This window comes from Solea solea, chromosome 5 (assembly GCF_958295425.1).
Source record: "Solea solea chromosome 5, fSolSol10.1, whole genome shotgun sequence".
Classification (NCBI taxonomy): domain Eukaryota; kingdom Metazoa; phylum Chordata; class Actinopteri; order Pleuronectiformes; family Soleidae; genus Solea; species Solea solea.
This window is the reverse complement of record NC_081138.1, coordinates 2,038,641-2,061,500: the sequence shown is the minus strand read 5'-3', so window position 1 is coordinate 2,061,500 and position 22,860 is coordinate 2,038,641. Positions and strand designations below refer to the sequence as shown.

At 38.8% G+C, this 22,860-nt stretch overlaps 2 protein-coding genes across 5 annotated transcripts in view; both read right to left on the bottom strand.

Moving 5' to 3' along the window:
• dennd5a (DENN/MADD domain containing 5A) overlaps positions 1-13,754 on the bottom strand; it is a 32,838-nt gene extending 19,084 nt beyond the window's left edge. For 2 of the 4 annotated variants that reach the window (XM_058629112.1, XM_058629114.1), the window contains exons 1-4: positions 13,519-13,754; positions 3,592-3,663; positions 2,708-2,817; positions 1,221-1,905 (exon numbers count right to left, since the gene is read on the bottom strand). In XM_058629112.1, the coding sequence (XP_058485095.1) occupies positions 1,221-1,905; positions 2,708-2,817; positions 3,592-3,663; positions 13,519-13,618 (967 nt within the window). In that variant the 5' untranslated portion in view covers positions 13,619-13,754. The remainder of the gene's footprint in view (positions 1-1,220; positions 1,906-2,707; positions 2,818-3,591; positions 3,664-13,518) is intronic. The other 2 variants (XM_058629113.1, XM_058629115.1) reach the window with 2 other exon arrangements.
• Positions 13,755-15,537: 1,783 nt separating this feature from the next.
• On the bottom strand, positions 15,538-21,532 carry tmem41b (transmembrane protein 41B). Its single transcript, XM_058630355.1, has 7 exons — positions 21,319-21,532; positions 19,620-19,737; positions 18,984-19,112; positions 18,576-18,669; positions 18,340-18,444; positions 17,674-17,812; positions 15,538-17,581 (listed from the first exon to the last, which is right to left on the bottom strand). Exons 1-7 carry the CDS (start codon positions 21,413-21,415, stop codon positions 17,412-17,414), a joined length of 852 nt encoding a protein of 283 aa, XP_058486338.1. The 5' UTR covers positions 21,416-21,532; the 3' UTR covers positions 15,538-17,411.
• Positions 21,533-22,860: the final 1,328 nt, after the last annotated feature.

The following is a 22,860-nucleotide window of genomic DNA, read 5'->3' as shown; positions in this document are numbered from 1 at the left end:
TCACATGAAAGCGCTCTAGCGGTAGGACAATAATGGCTGAGGGGACTGAAATTTACTCTACATCACTCTAATGGTAAAGCATGGCAGGTTATATAATCTCCTGGATTATAATTGTGCCACTGCACGTCAAACAAAGTCATGGCCTCAGGTTGTAGTTTTTGTTCAACCATCCAGACATTTTTGAGCCATTTCTGAAGTTGATGGGAATGGATGGGCAGTGAAGCAATGACACAAGATGCAACTCATTTTTTTAGGGGTGATTTTTGTCACTGAAGACTACAATGTTTCTATAACGAGTAGATGAATAATGTAAGAAGCTCCACAAAGTTGGTATCCTTCAGGTGCTGGTGGTATAATCTGTCAGAACTGTTTGTTATGTAGTGGAATGAGTTCAGAGAACCTCAGCCTTCATATCTTTCCGACATCAGAATGGATGAGATATCTGTCCAATTATTTCTCTAACTGTCTGAAACTGTCCACTCTAGCTATAGGCTGCATTTTTAGGTAACACAAACCATTTCATATTAATAGTATGGTAATAGATTTGTAATTGGGAGGCAAAATTAAGGAAAATATCATATTATTTCCATACTAATCTGAAAGAAATAGATTTGTGATAATAATGTTAAAAGGTAGATATTATTTACCATATTGTAAAGTTGAAATTCATCCTCCCTTATGTCCCCAACATGCATTTTCCATAGTTATTACCAAACTATTACTTACTAATATTATGACAACATTATTACCATATTTTTAACACAAATATTTGACATATGGAGAACTCTACATTACAAACGCCTACTGGGAGACGACCACTGATTTTCAAAGCTTAACATAAGACAAGACGCTAGAAACAATAGAATAGAACGTTAGAAAACTGTATATATATAACACAAGTGCACTTAAAGCGACACCAGCTTGACCCCTGATCACCTCTGATCTCATGTACTGACAGTGATACATCTCTGGAGACGGCCTCAAGGATCAAATGACCTCATAATGACCTTAAAACAGCTGTTAAAAGCAACATGTCATCTTCACCTTTCTGCTTTCCAGTTTTGAAGTGAGCCTCGCTCTTACCGGTTTTATCATTCATTTTTAAAATGGTCGTAATGTGAGAAACATGAATGGATTTTTGGAATCAATGCAGCCTAATGGGAGCGGATGCTAAAGGTTAAATGAAAACACTGAGTGAGTGTAGCAGACGGGCTACTTACGTTGCGAGTAGAGCAGGATCTGCATCTCCAACAGTGCGCAGGTGAACAGCTGCAGAACGTTTTCTACGCCCAGCAGATTAAACATTTCTCTAATGCCAAAGTCAAAGAGTGGCAGCTCAGATGTGCTCGGCCTCTGGCAAACTATAGGCCCGTAGACGCCGGAAAACTTGAGGGAACGTCCGGAAGGCGGCAGCGGGACTTCGTAGAGGATGTTGTAGATGTAGCTCTCCAGTGGGAGAGGTGGGGGCTGGGGGGACGAGACGGCCTGATGGAGCTGCTGCAACACCTTCCTGCTGGCCTGAGGGAAAGCCATGGGCGTTATCAGGCAGATGCACTTTGACACGTACAGCGTGTCACGGCTGATGTCGTACGAATTGAAGCGCTGCAGGCGGGAGATGGCGGGCGCAGCGTGGAGCACGGGACGAGGCTGGGACTGAAGGTGTCGCTGCTCCTTGGGTCCCTGCGGTGAGGTGGGAGTGTGCAAGATGTCGTACTGCTCTGCGTTGTGCATGTGGTAAAGAGTCTGCATGGCACTGCAGATCTGCTTGCTGGTCACCTCCTCGAAGAAGGTGAGGGCGAAGCCGTAGGTGCGAGAGCCGTCCTCTCTGGTGATGATATACGAGTGGAACTGGGGCTCTCGAGAATCGACCTGCGTCCTGAACGACAGGCCCTTTGGCATGCAGAGCTGGACACACAAAAAAACGTCATTACAATACAGTTCATTGTTGTAGAGCAGATTATTTAATATTAAGTTTGAAGCGGTAATGTAAAGAAGGTGCTTGATAAATTCACATGGACACAGAACAATGGAGTTTTTTTCTGTTTTAGTTGAGTTTATATATTTTTCTGTGATGTGAAAAATGTTTCCTATTTATTTATGTTCTTGATTATTCTGTTTTTTTACACTTTTGTTTTTTTTTAGATTTTTAATGCTTTTTATAATCAGAATAAAAATGTATTCAAATTCAAATTTAAATTTAAAAGAGACACAGTTGGACATCTTAAATGAGGACATTATGATTGTCATATTGGCCTGGGGCTCTTTTGCACAATTTTAATTAAAAATAAAAAACAAATAATTATTTATTAACCTATTTCTATCCTTCAGATTATTATTATAGTTATCAGTATTCCGTGGCTTGCTAAAGCATCTTTGAGTGAAACATCTGATGTATTATCATTATCATTATTATTATTACTGATTATCTGTCTGTAAATGTGTAAACCTGTAAACTGACTCTATTTAAAGTAAATAATGACACAAAATTCCATTAGTATAATCTAAACTAACAATTTATGTGTGTGTTTTAGTTTTGTAATCAAACAGTCATATACTTTTTTATTATATATATTAACATTTGACTGCATATCTGATTTACATGCACATTATATACAGAAAAACATTCAAGTTAACTCTTTACTGCTTTCTTCCCCACTACCCAACCACACTGTGACTAAAAGATGTTAAAAGTGTAAAGATATCATACCATGCCCACTGCATCCTGGTCAAATGGATTCCACTCGACATTGTCGGGATAATGTGCTAGAACTTTGGATTTAAAGGTTCGTCGTAATGGACTCTGCTCAAAATTCTCACCTGAAAGTCAAACAGAGACAGAGAGGCGGAGAGACAGAGAGCCACACGGAAACACTTAGCGCACGTTTTCAGATGTAAAAAAAAAAGAATAGTTTGATCAGAAGCAGGCTCAGCAAGTCAGAATATTTGTCTTGAGAAGAAGATTGTATTGCAACATATAAAGCTGTCATCTGCATCCCACTTTATAATTAAACACATAAATATTCATGGAGGCGAACACCTAATCATCTTCCAAAACAGCTAACAAACAAAAATATTAACAATCTCTGCAGTCTTTATGCTTCCTGACAGCTTTAATGGCAATACAAAGAAATACACAAAATAATCAATCATAATAAAAGACCCAGAGTAAAGCAGAAGTGATGCACACACCAAGGAAGGCAATACTGAAAGGTCATTCAGAGTGAAGGGGGAGAGTAAACATTGACCAAGCAATGCCAGCACAGGCAGCACTGGATGTGTGTGTTTGTGTGTGCGAGAGAAACAGAAGCAGTGATTGTCAAACAACAGCTCGTTCAGCAGCTACTGCCGAAAGATGTGAGGGAGGAGGGGGACAAGAGAAACCAGCCGGAGAAAAAAAAAAAAAATCACAGCGCGCAAAACAGAAAAAGGCAAGTCCCCGCACCTGTGCAGTGTGCAGAAAATGAAAACTCAACATTTAAAAAGTAACATAGGAGGGGGGGAGAAAAACAAATTGTGCCAGGTTTAAAGGCTGAAGGATTAAAGCCGAGTTCAGGTTAAGAGGGGGAGGAGTGTGTGAGGTGGGAGGGTTACCTTCTTCTGCCTGTGCCAATTTTCCTCTGGCCCCATCTCTGAATTTAGTAGCCTCTATATACTGGCATAAAGCTACACAACAAATAAAACAAAAATGTAATTAAAAGCCTGGTTCTGGATGGGTGGCGCATCACTTCTCAACGTGTGCATCCCGACAGCTCTGTTGCACACACACTCTGACAAACTCCAGTCAGCTGTTGGGGTTACGACATAAGAATACAGTGTTTTGCATCATTAGTTTCTTCTATTGTATAGATTTTTCTTTCAGAAACAAACTCATGACACTTATCCATTATACAGTTCCAGCACCACTTGGCTCGACCCGACTCGTTTAAGGGATAGTACCTGGTACCTGGTGCTATTTTGGGATACTGAAAAGCCAACAGACTGCAAACCACAGAGTGTCGTCACTGGAAAAGTCTGACGCAGGAATCAAAACAAATAAAGCCTAACTGTAGATAAGTAAAAAAATACTTTTCTCAAATCTCAATATTTAACAGAGGGGTCTGGTGTTTTTAACGACAGGTCTACCGAAAGCCGGGGATTGCGAGCCGAATCACAACCGGCTGTTGTGACTGTGTCTGTATAGACAATTCCATGGTGAAAAAAAAACACCTTGGTGTGGCAAACTGATCAAATATGCGTCTCCACCGTGAGTTTGTCTATAATGAATGGCTTCTCCATCTCTGGAGTTAAGTTTAGATTATCTAAGATTTTACAGTAAAAAAAAAAAAAAAAAAAAAAGATTCTTCATACACACACACACGCCTTTTGCTGTCCTTTTAAAAGATGACATTTGAAAAGCACCATTAAAACAGTCTGCTGGCAGTAAAACGCCCATGTGCCCATTTCCACCATGTCGGCTTCAAACTGAAGCTGCTCCTGGGCTAATGTGAGACGTGAATTCATTATTTCAGTCACATTTGTTTCATAGAAAGGTGCATGTTCCTTCTTGGATTCTTTTTTTTCTCATCTTTACTCTAGTGCAGAGTGGAAAAACAAACATTTTCACAGTGGGTAAAGTGAAGTGAACCCTAACGTGGGAGGAAGAGATTAAGTGATTTAATCTGTTGGGTTACTTTCAAGTACAAACTCTTCACAGGGAGGAAAACTAGGTCACAAATGCCAAATCAGACGACATAATCCTGTGATGCTGTTATGATTAGTTGGAATGGATTCAGAATAATTCACTGATTGATAATCACCATATTTAATGGCACATAATTGCTACTCGACTTTCTTCAAAGATCATGAAAAACGCTGGAGGTTTATCGCTGCATACCTTCTATCCACCGTCATGAGCATGTACGTGCCGGTCAAATTCCAAAACAAAGTGAAAACAGACAAAGAACTCGATGATGTTATTTAAACAAAGTCTGAAATAATGTATTACAGTTATAGCGCAGGAATTTCGAAAGCATCCGACAGTGGAGCGAGTTAAAAGATAAGCGATGCCGTGCCTTTTCAAGCAATGCATTACGACTAAAAGCAGTTTACACGGCACGAGAGTGCAGCATTACAGGAAACATGGAGAGAAGAAAAAGTTTCCTCTCTGACATGTAAACCGAGGAGGGCACGATCATGTTTTCCAAAGATGAAATCAAATATAATTCCACAGAGATAACACTACACTATATTAACAAAGACTGCTGTGGTTAAGTCTCTAAAAAACCCCAAGCATATTCAGAACTGACGCCAACTTATCAATCATCGATTGCTCAGCGTTATCTATGGGATGTGAAGGTTTTTTTAACCTACAACGAAAATCATACAAGTAGATGATTAAAATCAAAAGAGGAAATGGTTGAATAAATAAACTGGTTAAATATTGTACAACTTGGGGCTTTTAAGGCAATAATTAAATGAATACAAGTACAAAAAAGAAAAATGATATTGGGATATTGACTTACATGAAGGAAACATCGTAAGGGTTAAGTGATTTAATCAACTGCTGTGCAAAAGGCCCTACGGCTAAGACTACACAGGTGTTTGGTTTACCCTCGCCGGGTAATTAGTGCCATTTATCAGGTAACATCCCTGACCTGGGGCAGAAACATGCTGGCATGAGCCCCGACAAACTCTACAGCGGTGGTCACCAACTACAGGCAGCCTGAAAGGTGCCTGCAGCTGCATTCTAAATATAGCAATGCCAAACATCTGTATGTGAACATCTGTAAGGCATGAGCTCGACCTGGCTTTGGCTTGGTTAATGACGGATGATTACTGTGATCTCTCACGGAGCTTCATCGCAAATCAGAACAAAGGCTCGCACCTCACGGTAACGCGCTGACCATCAATGCCTCTGTGCTTGTTCACGGGCCGCACCCCATCAGTGGAGAGTCACGCTGCACTGTGCCTTGTGCAAGACGTGTGACACACTGTCACGCACATCTGAAGGAAGCAGTCAGTGTTCCTGCTAAATGCTAAAAACTTTCTGGATGACTGAGACAGAGAGTGTGTGTGTGTGTGTGTGTGTGTGTGTTAGGGGGCGGGAATCACAGGATACCTCACAATACGATACGCGATACATAGACGATACCAATAATACCACAATTCTGTGATAATCACTTATTGACAATCATACATCACAATATCTGGGGGGGGGGTTTATTTTTCAAAGGCCAAATGTAAATTTCAAAGGACAAAGTTGGATGCTTTATTTACAAAGACAACTGCATTATTGTATGTTGCTTTGTTTTCACAGGATAACTGCTTGTGTTATGACATCACATCTATGTTATCATATGATCACTCCGTAAAATAACCTCGATATTGTAAATAAAAAACTGTGATAATGGTTAGGAGTAAGCACTGAAATCAATATGTACGCAATTGAATGCATAATATTTCAAATATAAATGGTAAAATGCAAATACAGTACATTCAATTAATCATATGGTAACCCTCCATAGTATTCCCTACTCTTCAGGTAGCTGTCGGTCTTAAAAAGGTTGGTAAACCCTGCTCTGCAGTATTAGCATTTTATTTATCTAACATATTTCACATCAAACGTGGCTGTGATGCCGTGAAAGCGCGGACCACGTGGAGTGGGAGTACAGCGTCACCGAGCTTTGGCGTCACGCTGTCCATCCGTCGTGCCGTATGCCAGGAACCACTCACTGCTGAGCAGACCTCCTGTGCTCTAACACACACACACACACACACACGCACACACAGCATTTCCCACCAGGCTCACACATAACAGGATGTACCACTGTGATTGGAAAACTAAATTCATACACGACTCGACTTGACAGCCTGCAGCAGAATGTGGTGAAGATCCCTCTAACACTTCGAAAACCGCTTCAACACTTCACCCAGAGGATGTGGTGCTGACAGGGCGCCATCGCTCACTTTCAGCTTAAACTCACAGCCTTTGCAGCTTTTTCTCCCGGCAGACTCTACTTCATGTGTGCTTTTCTAAATGACACAGTCAATATTTCTCTTTTTTTTTGCCTTTTTGATAAGGCTCTAGACTGCTACTACATTTTAGAGCTAAAACAACAAATCAAACAGTTGAATGAGACGGTGTTTTTGTCATTGACTGGACTTTTTGGGGAATATTTACTCACTTTGTCTCGTGAAATGACACCAGTCTGATTCTCCTTACTGTTTTTGAGCAAAACAAAGTATTGAATTTAAGAATTTAAGTGTCCTTTTTTCAAAAAATACATTACCAGACAATAATCATATTCAATAATACAAATAAAAAGAATGCAGGAGGCAGCTCGCCTGTAAACACTGTGAAGTAAAGGTTTTTTATCACTGACAGCATGTAAACTAAAGTTTTAGTAGATTATTAAATCCAATACTTTCTTTTGCTCCAAAACAGTAAGGAGAATCAGACTGGTGTCACAAAGTAAATATTCCCAAAAAAAAGTCCAATCAATTACAAAAACACAGATTCATTTAGTTACCTGATGAAGATACTGTACATTACACATGGTTCATAAAGAAGAACATTTTTATTTTTATTTCTACTGCTATTTGGTTCCGCCTCCATAACAAGTAACAAGAGTTTGTGCATAAAAGAGAAGTAAAACTAGAACTGTACTTAACTAGAGGGCTGAGTAACTTGTTTGTCTAAATATAATGCAGTCTTAATTGTTATTATTAATTTTTCCTGTTGAAAAGATCTACCAGCTTTGTGACGCAGATCGGCCGAGACCAAACATCTCAATTTCAAAGTAGTCAATTAACATTTTTTGATGCTGTTAAATGAAAAGTATGGACAGATATTTGGAAATGACCGTTGACTCATGACCTGGTGGAAAATACCAGACGCACAAAACATGAGTGCGCAGAAATTCTGCCCACAAAACCGTGTGCTAACAGCTGCGGGGTTGAACTGCAAAGAACCTTCAACCACACAAAAAGCCCAGTGTTTTAGACATGAATGTGCACGTTTTAATTACTCCGCCACGACAGGAAAGAATGTTAACCCACACCACCTTTCAAGAGAAAGTCTAAGGTATCTAAACTGTGTGCTGATGAGAAAGGGAAACAGAAATGTTTTCTCCAAAATGTCTACATAACATTTATTACAGGGGAAAATAAAACTCTGCTCAATCATCAATGTAATTACCATATATTATTATAATATTGTAATTCTGCCTATATTGTGGGAAATCCATGAGGCTCAGCTGCTGTTGCCATGGAGAAGAAGGCAGCTAAAAACAGAGGTCAATTCAAAATGTTTAAAATTGTACATTAACACAGCAGGATGGACATTTGAAATCACTCTAAATGCTCCGGAATACAAAAGTGGACTCATTTAAGCTGCACATTACATTGACATTACAATTTCACCACCAGTGGCCTTTTTTTAGTGCAACATTTTAAGCCTTTTGATTGGATGATCTTGTATCTTTGACTTTGTTTTATACATATTCAAACTAAATTGTTAACGTTGAACCAATGGTTGAACCAATGGTTGATTTAAAGTTCTATGCTATGAGTGTGTATTTTCATGTTGGGCATAGGCCACACAAAAGGTAGATTTAAAATTTGACATTTTTCCTTCTTCTATTAATTAAGAAAACACAAAAGACCTTCTGTTAAATGCTAAGTGTCAAAAGCTCGCGATGTAACCGTAACTGTAAAGCCTTGTTGGCCAATAAGAGGACTTGAGCTGTTCCTGAACATCACAGTGGAATAGAAAGTAAACAAAACACATGAGATTGTTGCCTAAGAGTCCTGCTGGTCCAAGTAAACCAACATCCCTGGACCTGTTCTACACTGACAGTAGGGGACATTTGTTTTCTTCTGTGAAGGGGGTCATGTGACAGTATCTGGAGCAAATTTTATAAGGTTTAAAGTACAGATCGAGGTCCACTGAACCCTCAAAGATCCGAACCTTCAAACTGCATCCGACACTTCCCTCATGCATGCACATGGATTTCTTAAAAAACATCGACAGGGGACCCATTACAGGTCCATAAATAAACACTTCAAGTGAGAATATGAAAAAGTGCATTATGCATTGAAAGCCAGGTCACATGTTGAGCCATTGATCCTGATTTGTTTGCTGAGTGGGATTGGGGGGAGAGAGGCTGCCTAGAATATTCAAAAGGATATTTAGCATTTGAATAGGTGGAGGCTGTGTATGAGTGTACTTATGTCCCTCAGCTCCCCTGTGCCTCAAGTGTTGCCTGCGAGGCTGCAGGGTCATACATATGCTAATCAGGTCCTCGCTGCGCTTAAGGAAGTTTTGGTCACTTCTTTGTGCTTCACTGTACATGGATCGCCACTGCATCAGGTCTATTAAATCACTGGGGAAAGCCTTTATCTATTGTTTTGCAATCAATTTTTAAGACCATTAATTAATTCAAAATCTTAAAACACTGGAAGTATAATGACCAAATTCATCTGTTCACAATTCCTCAGTCAGTCACTGTTTGATTTTTATACAAACCAAAAGTGTAATTCAGTTATAAATGATACAGGATTTCACTTATTAAGTGTATTCAATATGTCTGCGGCTAAGGATTCCTCAGCCAATCCTTTTTAAGGTCAGGATACAGTAAACATGCAGTGCTGCAACCAACGAAAAATCATATTATTATTGATTCATATATTTGATTTTCTCTAATGATGCATTCATTTTAATTCCCCAAAGGTCGAGGTCTCATCTTCAAATGTCAAAAGCAAAATTCACACAACAAAGAGGCAGGGATATAATCTGATTGGGCCAAGAACAAATGGCTTAAATGATTATCATTAAGAGTTTTATCACAATAATCTTAAATAAAAAGCGAACCCTAGTTTACTTTCTCGTTTACTTCCCCCCCATTGGCAGTTCTTTTATATAATTTGTACCTAATTTACCACTGAAACTGTCAACTTTTTTCAAATAATTACAGTTTTGTGTCATCCAAACTGAAATGAATCACCCATTTACTCAACATTGGCATTAAAGTGTGCATTAAAGAAAAAAAGGTGTTTTGAAACATACACAGTATGTTGATTGAACTACGATACCAAACCGCAAACATAAAGTCCTATGCTACTTAAAAGAAGCTGACATTTTCATATGTAATCTGTAACAATGGAATTTCCACGCTGTTTCCTCTCTGCAACTCAAAACTGAAACGGTCGATAAGGGCAAGCCCCTAACCTCTACAGTAAACAGCAGCAGTTTGCAGTAAGTAGAATGACATATGGGTGACCACAGAGACTCAGTATTTCTTTGTATCTTCATCTTGCCTGGAAGATCTTAGGGAACTCTTTTCACAGAGCGTTTAAAAAGTACATTAGATTAGATTCATTTACAGTTGCTATATGACCATGTTCTCAGTGGTTATATTGTCATATAGCTACTGGGAATGGATGTAAAGGTGAGAGGAAGTGAATCAATCCAGCCTTTCTCAACCTACATTTATCTTTTGGAAACTGAAAAAGTTGGTCTCTGCTGCCGAGTGAGACAAGACAAGACAGACGTCCAACCAACTACAAAACAGGAATTTGCTGATGTTTACTTTTTAACGTCGTTGCTACACAATGGTAACTGTGCCTGAAATGGGATAATTATACACTAGCGAGCCCTCTTTCTGGCTGACATGTTCATGTGAAGTCACTCCAGCGTTTTCAAAAAGCCACACTTCCACGAGAGATAAACATGTTGACTGTGGACGAGAAGGAAATTAAAGGACGCGAAGGAAAAGTCTCGCTTTTACACATTTAACCACATCAGTGTGGACAGGATCTCGGCCGGGTTAAGTACGTGAACGTGTCGTTCTAAACAGAATAAGACTTCAAATTACAGGGACATGAATTAAAGGAAGTGAGAAAAGGAAGTGCATGGGTTGAGACTTTGAAAACGAAAAGCAGTTTATATGTTGTCATTTCTCAACTTTCATTCAACCACAGCACCAACACGGCAGACTTTCGCTACCTGCTGAGTCACAATTAATCACACGCACACACACACACACATACGGTTAGGAAGTGGATCGCATTAATCACTGTGCTGTCTGTGAGCATCAGGTGTTCTGTAGAATAAAAAGTATGTTTTCTGCTCTCACAGGTTCAGAACAGTGTCGTCGCAGGGACCTGGTCAGCAAGAGCTTATACGCCCTAATGTGGTTACGTGCAACAAGCTTAAAGCTACTTCACATTTATACATGGTCGTCAGCAGGAGTCTGTTCTTTAGTGACCCAAGAGAGCACTTTCCTATCTGTCTAATGTTGAAATGACATTTAAATGTTAATGTTAATGTTTAAAATGTTAAAGATAAAAATGAGTATTATGTATTTACAGGGGTTTCCTCCTGGGATATTTTGTTATTAACGCCGTAGGTGTGGAAAACCCTGACTTTACAGTATCAGTGATACAAAACGTTAACATTCACCATCACAAGTCTAAACACTATTATTCAACAAACGCAGCTCCCACTTCCTGATATCTTGGATTTGTCATGACTCCCACGTGAGACACCAACTCAAAGAGTATAATGGGTTTTTTTGTGGGCTCTCAGCACTGACTTCTAAAGTATATTAAAAAAGAGTTTTGAGTATTCGCAAAAACTAACCTACTGTTTCATAAAAAAATATTTTATCCATCTCCACAACACACTCTGAAAAAATATAATTATATTAGATGTTTTGGTTTTTGGCAAACAAAAGTAAAAACATGGACAAATATAAAAATGCCAGGGTTTGACAAACTCGGGGGAATAAATACATTCTTAAGAAACCGTTATGGCACACGAATCACTCAGAAATCAGTGCTAACAAATAAGTAAAAATAAGCACATAGAACTACAACATTTCCAACAATGCAACCTCACAATCTCGCTTGTGAGAGCTTAGACTTGGTATTTACAGACTGAAAAATCAGACTTTACCTTTATCACATGACATGTGGTATGAGTGGAAAAAAACCCCCAGCACTGTTGCTATGCAGTAATGTAGCACAGTTCAAGCTCAGGACTGTTCAGAGTCTCTCAGGACACAGTTTCTCATGCAAATGTGTACATCCTCTCTCTCGACACATGCTCATGCACAAAATTCATGACAGAAAGGGCTGCAGCAGCAGGAAGAAGAGTATTCTGTTTTAAGATGTTAAATCTATTGGCTTTATTGCTCGTGGAGGGAGGCCTTCTACTGTATAGAGACAGTTAACACGTAGTGTGGATTTCCTGTGGATGCAGTCAGGGGTTGATGATGGTGGGGGAAGTAATTGTTGGTTTTAGCCTGAGGGATCTGGCAGGTTAATCCGTAACGCAACTCGGTGACAGCCACAGTGACGTCACCTTCCAGGTGTCATAACAAATCAAGCAGCACCAGAGCACCTGGATTAATAAGTAGGGATTTAACGGCAAAAAAATGAAAGGACAGGTCTTTCTTTTCAGCCAGAGGGTAGGAAGTGAGAACGACAGAGCCCATTGTCCCGTGTGTGCCCCATCATTGTCACCCAAATGTGAATGTACCCATGAACATATGGCCAAAGAACCACAGCCATTTTCTGTAGTGGACACCAAAGGATTCAGAAGGTTAGTAAGTGCGATGGAGAGCTTGAACTGAGTCCTGTCAATGACAAACACTGTTACCAGCTCTCTACACAGCTAATGATATATTACTGACACAATATCACTATAAACATCATAGTATGGATACAATCATGGCATTGCAATAAACATTGTGACATCTTTGATTCTCACAGAGCTGTTCAAATATCACACAGTTTAAAAATATGGTATTCAAATGCAAATAAGAATAACAACATAAAAATTTCCTCTCAATTCGCAATAGAAATTTCAAAATAATCGCAATTAGACATTTAATCAAAATCGTTCAGCCCTGTGTAGCATGGATACTGCAATAAACATCATATCATGGACACTATCACAATATCACAGTACGTATTGTGCTCACTATTGTATTAAGGATACCATTACAAAATCACGGTATATGTATATATATATATATATATATATATATATGTATATGTATATGTATATATATAACACAATATATATATCGATGTTGCAATAAATATACCGCGGTTACTGTGATAGCACTTGTTACCACATTATTACCATATCGTGCCATTTAGACATCATTATTAACACAGCTGAAATCAAAGCAGTGTGACCCTAAACAGAGACACAATCAGCAGTGGTGTTAATCAACAAACTATCACATGAAAAGTGATGATAGCGCACTGAAGAGACAGAACAGGCCAGTAATCCCATCATCTCCCTGCGCTACAAACAAACAGGCGGAGAGAAGATGAGCTAGGCCTGATGTTATGTTATAATCTCAATAACTCACACTGTGTGTTACACGTTTAATTAACGACAGGGACATATTATATGTGCAGTAAAACATGGATACTGACGCTGACCAAATGTTAAAATAAGACGCTTCTAATGAACTGCTTCAGCATCAGCCCGACATTTACCTCGACCACGGCTAATGTTCTTACCGGACAGTTCGTCGGGTTCCAGTCCGCTGTCGGTGTCGAGTCCGCAGATGACAAAATAATCTGCGAACCGGCAGGAACCGGAGCTGAAGCCGGTGGTCATGTTGAGACTGGTCCGGTAACACCCTTCTCCCCACAACAGGGAGCATATTAAAGCGACCGGGAGAGGCGGTTTCTCTCTGCCATCACGGACGCTACACAGCTACGACACTGAATGCGGAGCCTGAAAATCACAGCCGATACCAGGCTAACCAGCATGCTAAGCGCTAACGATAACGACCAGGCTACTTCCGATGAGGCCTCTTCACAATAAAACACCCCCTCACTGCAGAGCTAAGCAGCATGTGTGTAATTCGAGATGTATTTGAGTAACAGATACTATTCTGCTTTCTTATTGTTTCTGTGAATGCTGAGAGAATATATCAACAAAATTGTAGTTTTAAGCTTATTAACTGACTGTATTTGTTCCAATAAAAAGCTTATGTGGTGCATTTGCAGTTATATTTAAAAAAAAAAACAAAAAAACAAACACATTCTTTATTATGAGGATAATCTAAATCAACCTGCCTGCTACGATTAAAATAACTATAATGTTGTGTTAATACCACGCTATAAAGAAACTGTGATCCCTTTGACTGCTTTATAAATTAATTTAAATAGTTTGCAAGAAAAAAAACAGAAAGAAAAACTATATTGTAATGCCTAGTTTTGTCGATCTTTGATATTCCTGCACAACTTTGATGGTTTTCCTTTGTTTGCCCCATTTTATGTTGTTTATTATCTTAATGTTTGTTTTGTTGAATATTGGTTGATTATTGTTTTGTATTTTTGTAAGATATTGTACATTTGTAGTTTGATCTACAGTTTGTTAAATGAAACACTGTTTAATGGTGTTTTATGTCCATCTTCAATTAAAAAAAAGCAATCATTGTTGCTGCACAAAAGAACATGCAAAACACTACCATTGGTAAATATCCCCCCATCTCTCACTGCCAATCTACAAGTGCATTTAAAGTACTTAGTATATTGTTGTGTTGTTGGATTTAGAGTTAAAGCATTTGCAAAATAATTGCAATAACATCAAGACTAGTTGATGTTGAATTAGTTTTCTGGAAACCAAACATGTCAAATATTGCACACATGCGTCTACTCAACACACTCGTTTATCACCAAAGTACCAGTCAGTGTGCAATGTTCTAATACGAGTCTGTAAAAATTCGAATTATTTTGAAAATAATTCAAAACTTCCGGTTATAATTTTTTCTTACTTTACACAACCATAAAGCAGACCTTTGCAGTCGAAATGCATTGTGGTCCAGCAGCAACAACACAGCTGTAATCATCTGGCATAAATCTGTTGTGTTACATGAGCCTGACACGGATTATTTCTATGAGTTCAGGTATATATTTATTTACTCTGTTTCAGTGATGAAAATGTCTTCCATTACAGATCATAAAGTTTTTTTTTCTTCTAATTGTCATTATCATTTACTATTATGTATTTTATTATTACATTTAATAAGAATAAACAATACAACATAAGTAATACATGTCACACAATGCTACAAATAATCCAAATTCATAGATATATCTCTGTCTGCATTCAACAAACGTCATCAGTGGGTCGATTCTTAAAAAAATATTAATGGAAAAATAATTGGGTGATCATCTACCCATCACACACACAAACATAACAATCAGGTTGAAGGACAAAAAGACTCACTAACGAATAATGAAAACATAATTAAACAATTAATTAAACTGTATCTTTATTTATTAATTAACCTAAATAAAACTGTCCACGACTGATTTTCTTTTTGTACTGAGTGAATGTCATAAAAGCTATAAAAGCCAGTGTATTGTAATGGCACCGCCTCACCACGCGGTGGTGCCAAACCCTGATTTCTCTAGTGTTGATTCTTCAACATGATTTGTTCACGAAAATAAAAAGAAATCTCTCATAAAACACAATTTAGTAGTTACTATTTTGTTAACAGTTTGCAGCACAAACAAAGGCAGTCATATTTTGTAAAGAGTTTTAATGATTCAATAAATATATATATAAAAAAAGATAGGACATAAATGTGCAATCTGTAAACACTTCATACTGCAATACATCATTGCCCCATACAAAACAATACTGCTTTTTGAAATGTTAAACAGAGGGTTACACATGAATTACATCACGATATCTTTGATAGGACAAAAACTAACGATGAAAAAATCTGATTTTTAGTTTAGATTCAGGTTCAAATATTTTATGAAAACTTAAAAGCTAGAGTATTCATTTGTTGACAGATTTAACATTAGAGAGAATCTGGTTTTGATTAAAAAAGGTTATAGAAATCTCGTTGTTGACTCAAGCACCTTTTTGAAGGTGCAGACACAAAGACCTTCACGTCCCTCGTGAACAAAAGAACCTAGCAGTTTCTGATTGCGAGTTAGTGTTTTTAAGACTTTGTACTCTCCCACGGTTGAACAGATGTTTTTACAAAACATTGTCTACATTGTTTTGAAATGAACGTTACAGCAGTACACACACACACAACAGCAAATCTCAAAATGCACCGCCCCCATCCAACCATCCATCTTCGAAATCCGATGCTTTAGTGTCTCTGTGCAGAAACATTTCACACGACAATAATAATAATAAGTTACCTTGGTGAAAGAAAACCATGACACATACAATGAATCTTTCAAAACAACACAACAGAATAAGTCATTCAAAACAAAACCTCCAAAAACAACTTAAATCAGACATCATAATAATAAAATAATAATAATAATAATAATAATAACTCCTGGTGAAGAATGGAAGCAGTAAAAAGCAAGGCAAGACTGGGACATCTTTCAGTCTTTTGGCAGTTGTATTAAGGACATTCTCTGCAGTTCTACACTGGCATAGCATAACAATGTCATGGGACACAGACAAATAAACACAATCTCAACATACATGCCTAAAAAGTTGGACATTATTATTGTCATTACAAATTGTCGATGTAGATAAATTGAACATTTGTGTGGATTTTATTACACGTAATTATGCTCTGTTGACATAATCCACGCTCACTGATTAATTGCAAATACCAGTTTGACACTGGGCTAAACCTGTGAAAACATTTTACACAAACTTCCTTGTTTACAAACTACAGTAACAATGGCAAGTACAGAGGGAAGTGGGCAAAACTAAAAAGAGCCAATTGAGGCAGTGGATCCAGGTACTGGATCACGGGGTAACAACCTAACATGTCAACAGAAGCAGCACTTGCTAAGATGAGTCATTGCACTTCCGTCCTTTCCTCATGCTGCATACGTTTGCCAAGGCAAGCTCCAGGTAGCAAAAAAAAAAAAAAGTACTTTCAACAGTTGTGTGACAATTATTGCTGTGGCGGTGCACTTCATTAGGTTGAAATCGATTGAATCAAAAATAAATTAAAACTTAATTAAAAGGTGCTACAAATAGGATGAGGTAATTGATATGCTACTACTAGGAGACAGAGATGTTTGCAGTTGCCTGAACACATCACCCTACCAGTAGCACCTATATCTGTCTAATAAACAAGTATTTCATTGAAAAAAAAAAAAGTTTTACTCGTATTAACACGATGTGCCAAGATTAACAACAGAATCCACACAAACAGAATAAAAAGAAACTTGTGCAAGCAGCGGCCATTTTACACTCATTTAGAATGAGCCACCACTGCATGCATTCTGGCATCAACGAGTGCCTGTGCCAGACGGCAGAGATGTTCCCACCAGCACCAGCACCACACCAGACCAGACCAGACCCAGCAGCAAAACCGAGTGACAGCTGCATGTTCCTGAGCCGAGGGAGGGGAGCGAGGGTGTTTGGATCAGCCAGCAGATGAGGTTCTGAGGTGTTACTTTACAGTGATCTACTCTAATTTCTGCTGCAGCTTCTTCTGGAAGCAGACAGGCAAGATGGAGAGCACGGCGAGGACGCCGAGCACAGCCAGAGAGTTCCAGGACACGGCCTCCCCAGCTGTGGTCAGTTTGTACAGTGTTGTACCTGCATTGATCGCAACGAAGGACGGGGGCGCGACTCCTGTGAATTGACCCAGGTGAACACAGGTGAGTCACTGACAACAACAACAACAACAACAAAACACGGGAGACAGCGGAAACTGACAGTCTTACCGAAAAAGGTACCAATGAAGAAAACCCCCAAAGGCACATTGATGACGGGCGAGGCGATGTTGATGAACCAGTTTGGAAGAAAGGGAGTTATCCTCAGGAAGACGATGTAGTTGATTAAATGATTTCTATGTTTGTCAACCTGCCGGAAAAAAGAAGACAATCAACGGCAACCCAGTACATCCCATCGGTGGCATTTAGAACCGTCAGTTTCTTTAAACGTTAGCAGATGTTACTACCGCTGTCTATAGAGTTGCTATATGTGTTTTTATAGTCATACCTGATCATAAGGCAAATAGTTTGGGATTACAGTGTGTTGTTGGTTGCATAAAATAAGTCACTACATCATGTTGGTATTTGGTAACTATAGCATTTTAATAGACCAAGAACAAGAAAACAAGGAGAAGGTTGTTAGGTAAAGATAAGAAAACATCACTTTTGTTATTCAAGTTTTCAGATTAACAGTTTACAATATCAGCACCTTCTCTGGAGTAAAAACAACTTTAGTCTAAGCTGAATGACCTAGTGTCGATAAAAACTGTACCAGGTGGAGGGATTTACAGCAGCACTGTTACATTGGATTACATTAGAGGTAGTTGAATATGCAAACATATGCAAAACACAACAAAATGGCTTCAGGTTATAGTAGATTTCCTGTGCAGCTCTTACCTGCTGAGACCATTTCTGTGCTCGCTCTGTGAGATATTTATGGACCATGGGTCTGCCCACCAGATATGACAGCATGTAGCAAAAGGACGCACCCAGGCCAGAACACTGCCAACACACAAATATGAAGACTTGTATTTAAATCAATACACATCTATGTGTGTCCTGTGAGAATACTGAATATTGGTACATTTACACATTTGTTTTCATTTCACACATTTCATGCTGTTTGTACTCACCAAGCAGACTAAGAAAAGAGCCAAGGGAAAAGGATAAAGATAGCCAGACAGGATGCTGAGGAAGATAGATCCAGGGATTGCAAATGTCTGGAGGCTGAATAACTTGTCAAGGTAAACAACTTTAGAAAGCATAAAATATCTCAATGGATGAATATAAAAAGCAATAGCAAATGGCTAAGATTGGGATGGGATGAAAACCTAACTTCCCTGGCATATCCATCATAAATAAGCAAACAAGCGTGCCACGACTACATAATTGTCATTTGAGTGTATGTGCGCACAAAAGACGCTACATGTGAACGGCCCCTTAGTTTGTCTTCAATAACAGAAAGGTTGATTGTTGGTATCCCAAGATCAAATAACACATTTCTACTAAATGATCAATGCAAACCTTTCAAACAAGGATACAAAATATATGTTGCAAAGTAGGCCACCAACACTTGGGTGTAGTAGGTGTCTTTGTATTTGGACAACACAGTTCCCAAAGCTTTGGCATCATCCATGTTTTTTGGGATCTTGATTTTCTCCATTTCATCACTGGAAAAAAAAGAAAGAATTTAAAGTCAAACATATTTTACACAACCAGATTGTTTACATCACAGGAAAACAGCTGCTGGTTTCTGTGAACTATACTGAGCAGAGAGTTCGGCTGTTCATTCACACTGGAGCTGAGAGAATAACGTTTCACAAATGTAAAGAAACTGGTGATTGCTTCTTTGTTTGGTGACCTTTTAACTTCAGGATTTCATTCAATGATTTACTTTGACTCGCTTTTCAAAAGCAAGTGAGTGAGTGAGTTTTCTATGAGAAAATAAACCTACTTCAAAATCTTAGCTGTACATAAAACATGTTATAACATTATTTACCGTTATTGGTCCATCATTATTCCTTACCACTCATTTTGTGAAACAAAAATATTTTCCTTAACAGGTGAAATTGTGAATTTCTCTGTGAGATGAATAAAGTATCTATCTATCTATCTATCTAAAACTCCTCCCCCACTTTTAAAGAAATATAATAATGAATGAACAAAAAGTGACTTACTTTGGAAGCTCTGGGAAGTTCCTGTAGACTAGGTACATGACTGAGGCAGAGCAGATGAAGATAGTCACCAGGATCAGGAGAGACATTCGCGCTGAGCCGCCTGCAGTTTGTTTCGTCTCTGTAGGGAAGGAGAATAAAGGCTTGTCAAAATCAGACAATGTAGCTTCTAGAGTTATTATGATGGTAAAAGAAAATAGAATTTAGAATTTACACATGTTATAACAGTGCCAAGTAAAAGATGCACACATTTAGGGAGGCATACATTCTTTATAAAGATTAAAGAATACAAATGGCATCAACACTATTTTTCAGTTGTCGAACGTCGTGTTGTGTGACTCCACTTTTTGCATCCTTAGCCTTTCCCAGCTTGGTTACCACACATGCCAGACACCTCAAAACAGCATGTTTTGCACAGTTTTTCTTTTTTCATTTTTCACTTCTTCTGCTTCTGAAGCCAATTTGCTTCAAGATTAGACCTGTGCATTCAGGGATGGTTAACTGCATACCTTTTTTTGTCACTAGTAGTTTTTCCGTTCTGTCCATTTTTATCTGCCCTCTGGCACGAACATGGTATTTATGCTCTTTTAATCCATAATGTAGCATTGCAGCGTTTTCCTGGATTGTCATTTTTCCTCCTTCCCCCTTTCTCATTCTTGGTCTTACTTCTTCAAATAATATTTCCGGAAGGATGTACACTAAGGGGTGTAATGCTGCCAGCTTTCAAAGCTTTCAAAGCTCTCAATCTGCAGTTCAGCAGTGTGCAGTTCTTTATCCCAGTTCTGTTCTTCTAATGATTTCCGGCAGGCTTTACACGACAGGCATTGCACCTGTCGCTGCCTCTCTTCGTTTTGATAGCCCTTCAAAAAAAATCAAAGTCTTCTTATTCCATTGTCCTCAAAAACCTAAAAATAGACTACAATTCCTCCCCTCTACAATGTCTCTGCAGTCGGTCACATCCTTTAACCATTAAATCCATCTGTCCTTATGTCTGAAGCCTCGTTACAATTTCCCCCCTCTATTCTTCTTACAGTGTGTAGTTAATTAAGACATGTTTTAATGTTTTCTTGATATGAAAATCCCTTCAATGACCAACAGGGTGGTCGACTAAGAATAAGTCATAGCCTGCTCATGATTACCTGCCCATTCTTGTCGGCAATTTGAACTTTTTGGCAGAAAAGGAATATGGAATATCATAAGAAGCAGGCACATGATTAAAAAAAATAAAAAAAAGGCTTGGGCATACATTTCAGATGTTTAATACTGTCACTGCATTTTGCAATAAGTATCTAAACGTGATAAGTGCAGGTCTTTTATTCACAATTTTGTGTTGCATCTCCATTTTTACTTCAAAGCAAAGCAAAACCTTGTCAAAAATGAGACATTTATCTGTCCTTTTAATAGTCAGTGTAATTTCAGCCGATCTAAAAGCCTCCGAAAGCAAACTACATCTGTTTCAAGTGTGTTACAATCGACAGCGATGTGTTTTGGATTGGCTTTGGTGTAATCGAGCTAATCTACAGTGACTGTACCGTGATAACAGCCTCCATATTGTCTGGTAATCCGACTTTCTTCGTAAGAAACACAGCCTACAAAGCAGAACTAACGTTAATACGGTGTTAGTTTCGCTGTCCTTGGCTTTATTCAGCCTTCAGGGAAACCGTCAGAGAGCTAACAGTTAGCCACCACAGCCCGAACCTACCTTTCAGGGCATGAGAGTCACTATCATTCGCCTTCACCTCCGCCTGCGTCGAGGATACACCGTCGCCCTCTCGTCTGTCTCTTCGCTTTTTGGCCATTTTTATCAGATAAGGTAGAATACCGGGGTGTAAAATGCCACACAGCCGGTAGAAGGTGGCGTGAGACCGGTATGATAGTGACACTCCGCTGCTGCTGACGCGATACACAGGATGACCTCTGAACTTCCCATCCAATTGCACCATCCGTCCACCACAGCGCCCCCCTACTGTGGTCTCTGGTATTGCAGACACATACTACTGGCGATTTAAAGCACTGCTGCCTCCCACTGGTGTAGCAACATCGTTGCAGTTATGGATTAAAAGAAATAAACAAAAAAAATAGATAGATAGTGAACAATCCATTTACCTTCTGCAATTGTCATTTGTTGTGATGGTTGGATGATGTATAGCTGTATCTCACTGCTCTCTGCACCCCTCTCGTGTTGACGCTGATGATCTAGTTTCTCAGTGATGATGCAGCACTTCATCCTGCCAAATGGCAAACAGCCTTAAACCTGCAATGGCTGGAACAAAACCAATCTTAGCCAACGTGGATGTAACTACTGAAACACATGCCAAGCTCCACCTAAAAGAAGATTTCTCCAAGCACAGCTTTAAAAACAATCCTCTCCTGAACAGGACCATCCTGCAAAGTATGACCTTCTCACACTGCTTCATGCATTTTGTCATCAAATATCCAACATTGCACTCCCTTACATGCTTCATTGTCTACAGAAGAGATCTATACTTCCTCTCTCTAACTGATGTCTGGTTATCTTACATTATTACTGCCATTTCACCTAAATATTTTAGTTGGGTGAATTTAGATAGATAGATAGATAGATAGATAGATAGATAGATAGATAGATAGATAGATAGATAGATAGATAGATGGATAGATGCTTCTGCATGTGCTGTAAAGGCTTACTGTCATTTTAATAGTGACAGACGCCAACACCGTCTGCCTCTGTGGCAGCCATGGTGACACATTTGTGCCTTTGACTTGTGCCTTAAACTGCATTTAACTTTTTTCTTTTGATTATATTATTATTACCATATCATTTACCCAACACACACCAAAAAATCATATATCAAAATGTTAAGCTCGTTTCAGAAATCTTCCAAAATTTTGCAGTTTATTCTGATTTTTGTACTTGCAAACTTTGCCTTTTCTGAAACCTTTCTCCTGGAGAGTATGAATGGAGAGGGCCGGTCAAAGATTCCCCCACCTCATCCTCGTCTGTGGGCTTTAATGGCAGCTTCCATCCATAATATTGCATTACCGCATCTTCTTCCAGAACAGTCCGTTATTCTGTCTCTCAGTCCTGAAGGTAGATCATGCACAGATAAAAGGCAAACTCATTAGTCATTACTGGACGTAAATAAATACACAGACGTGCACATATTCTAGTCTTTCTTTTAAAATGTACACATTTTGGTCGGGGGATTTTAAACTTATGGACAGGACATAACATTGACTCAGTATAAAACAAAACTACAACTAC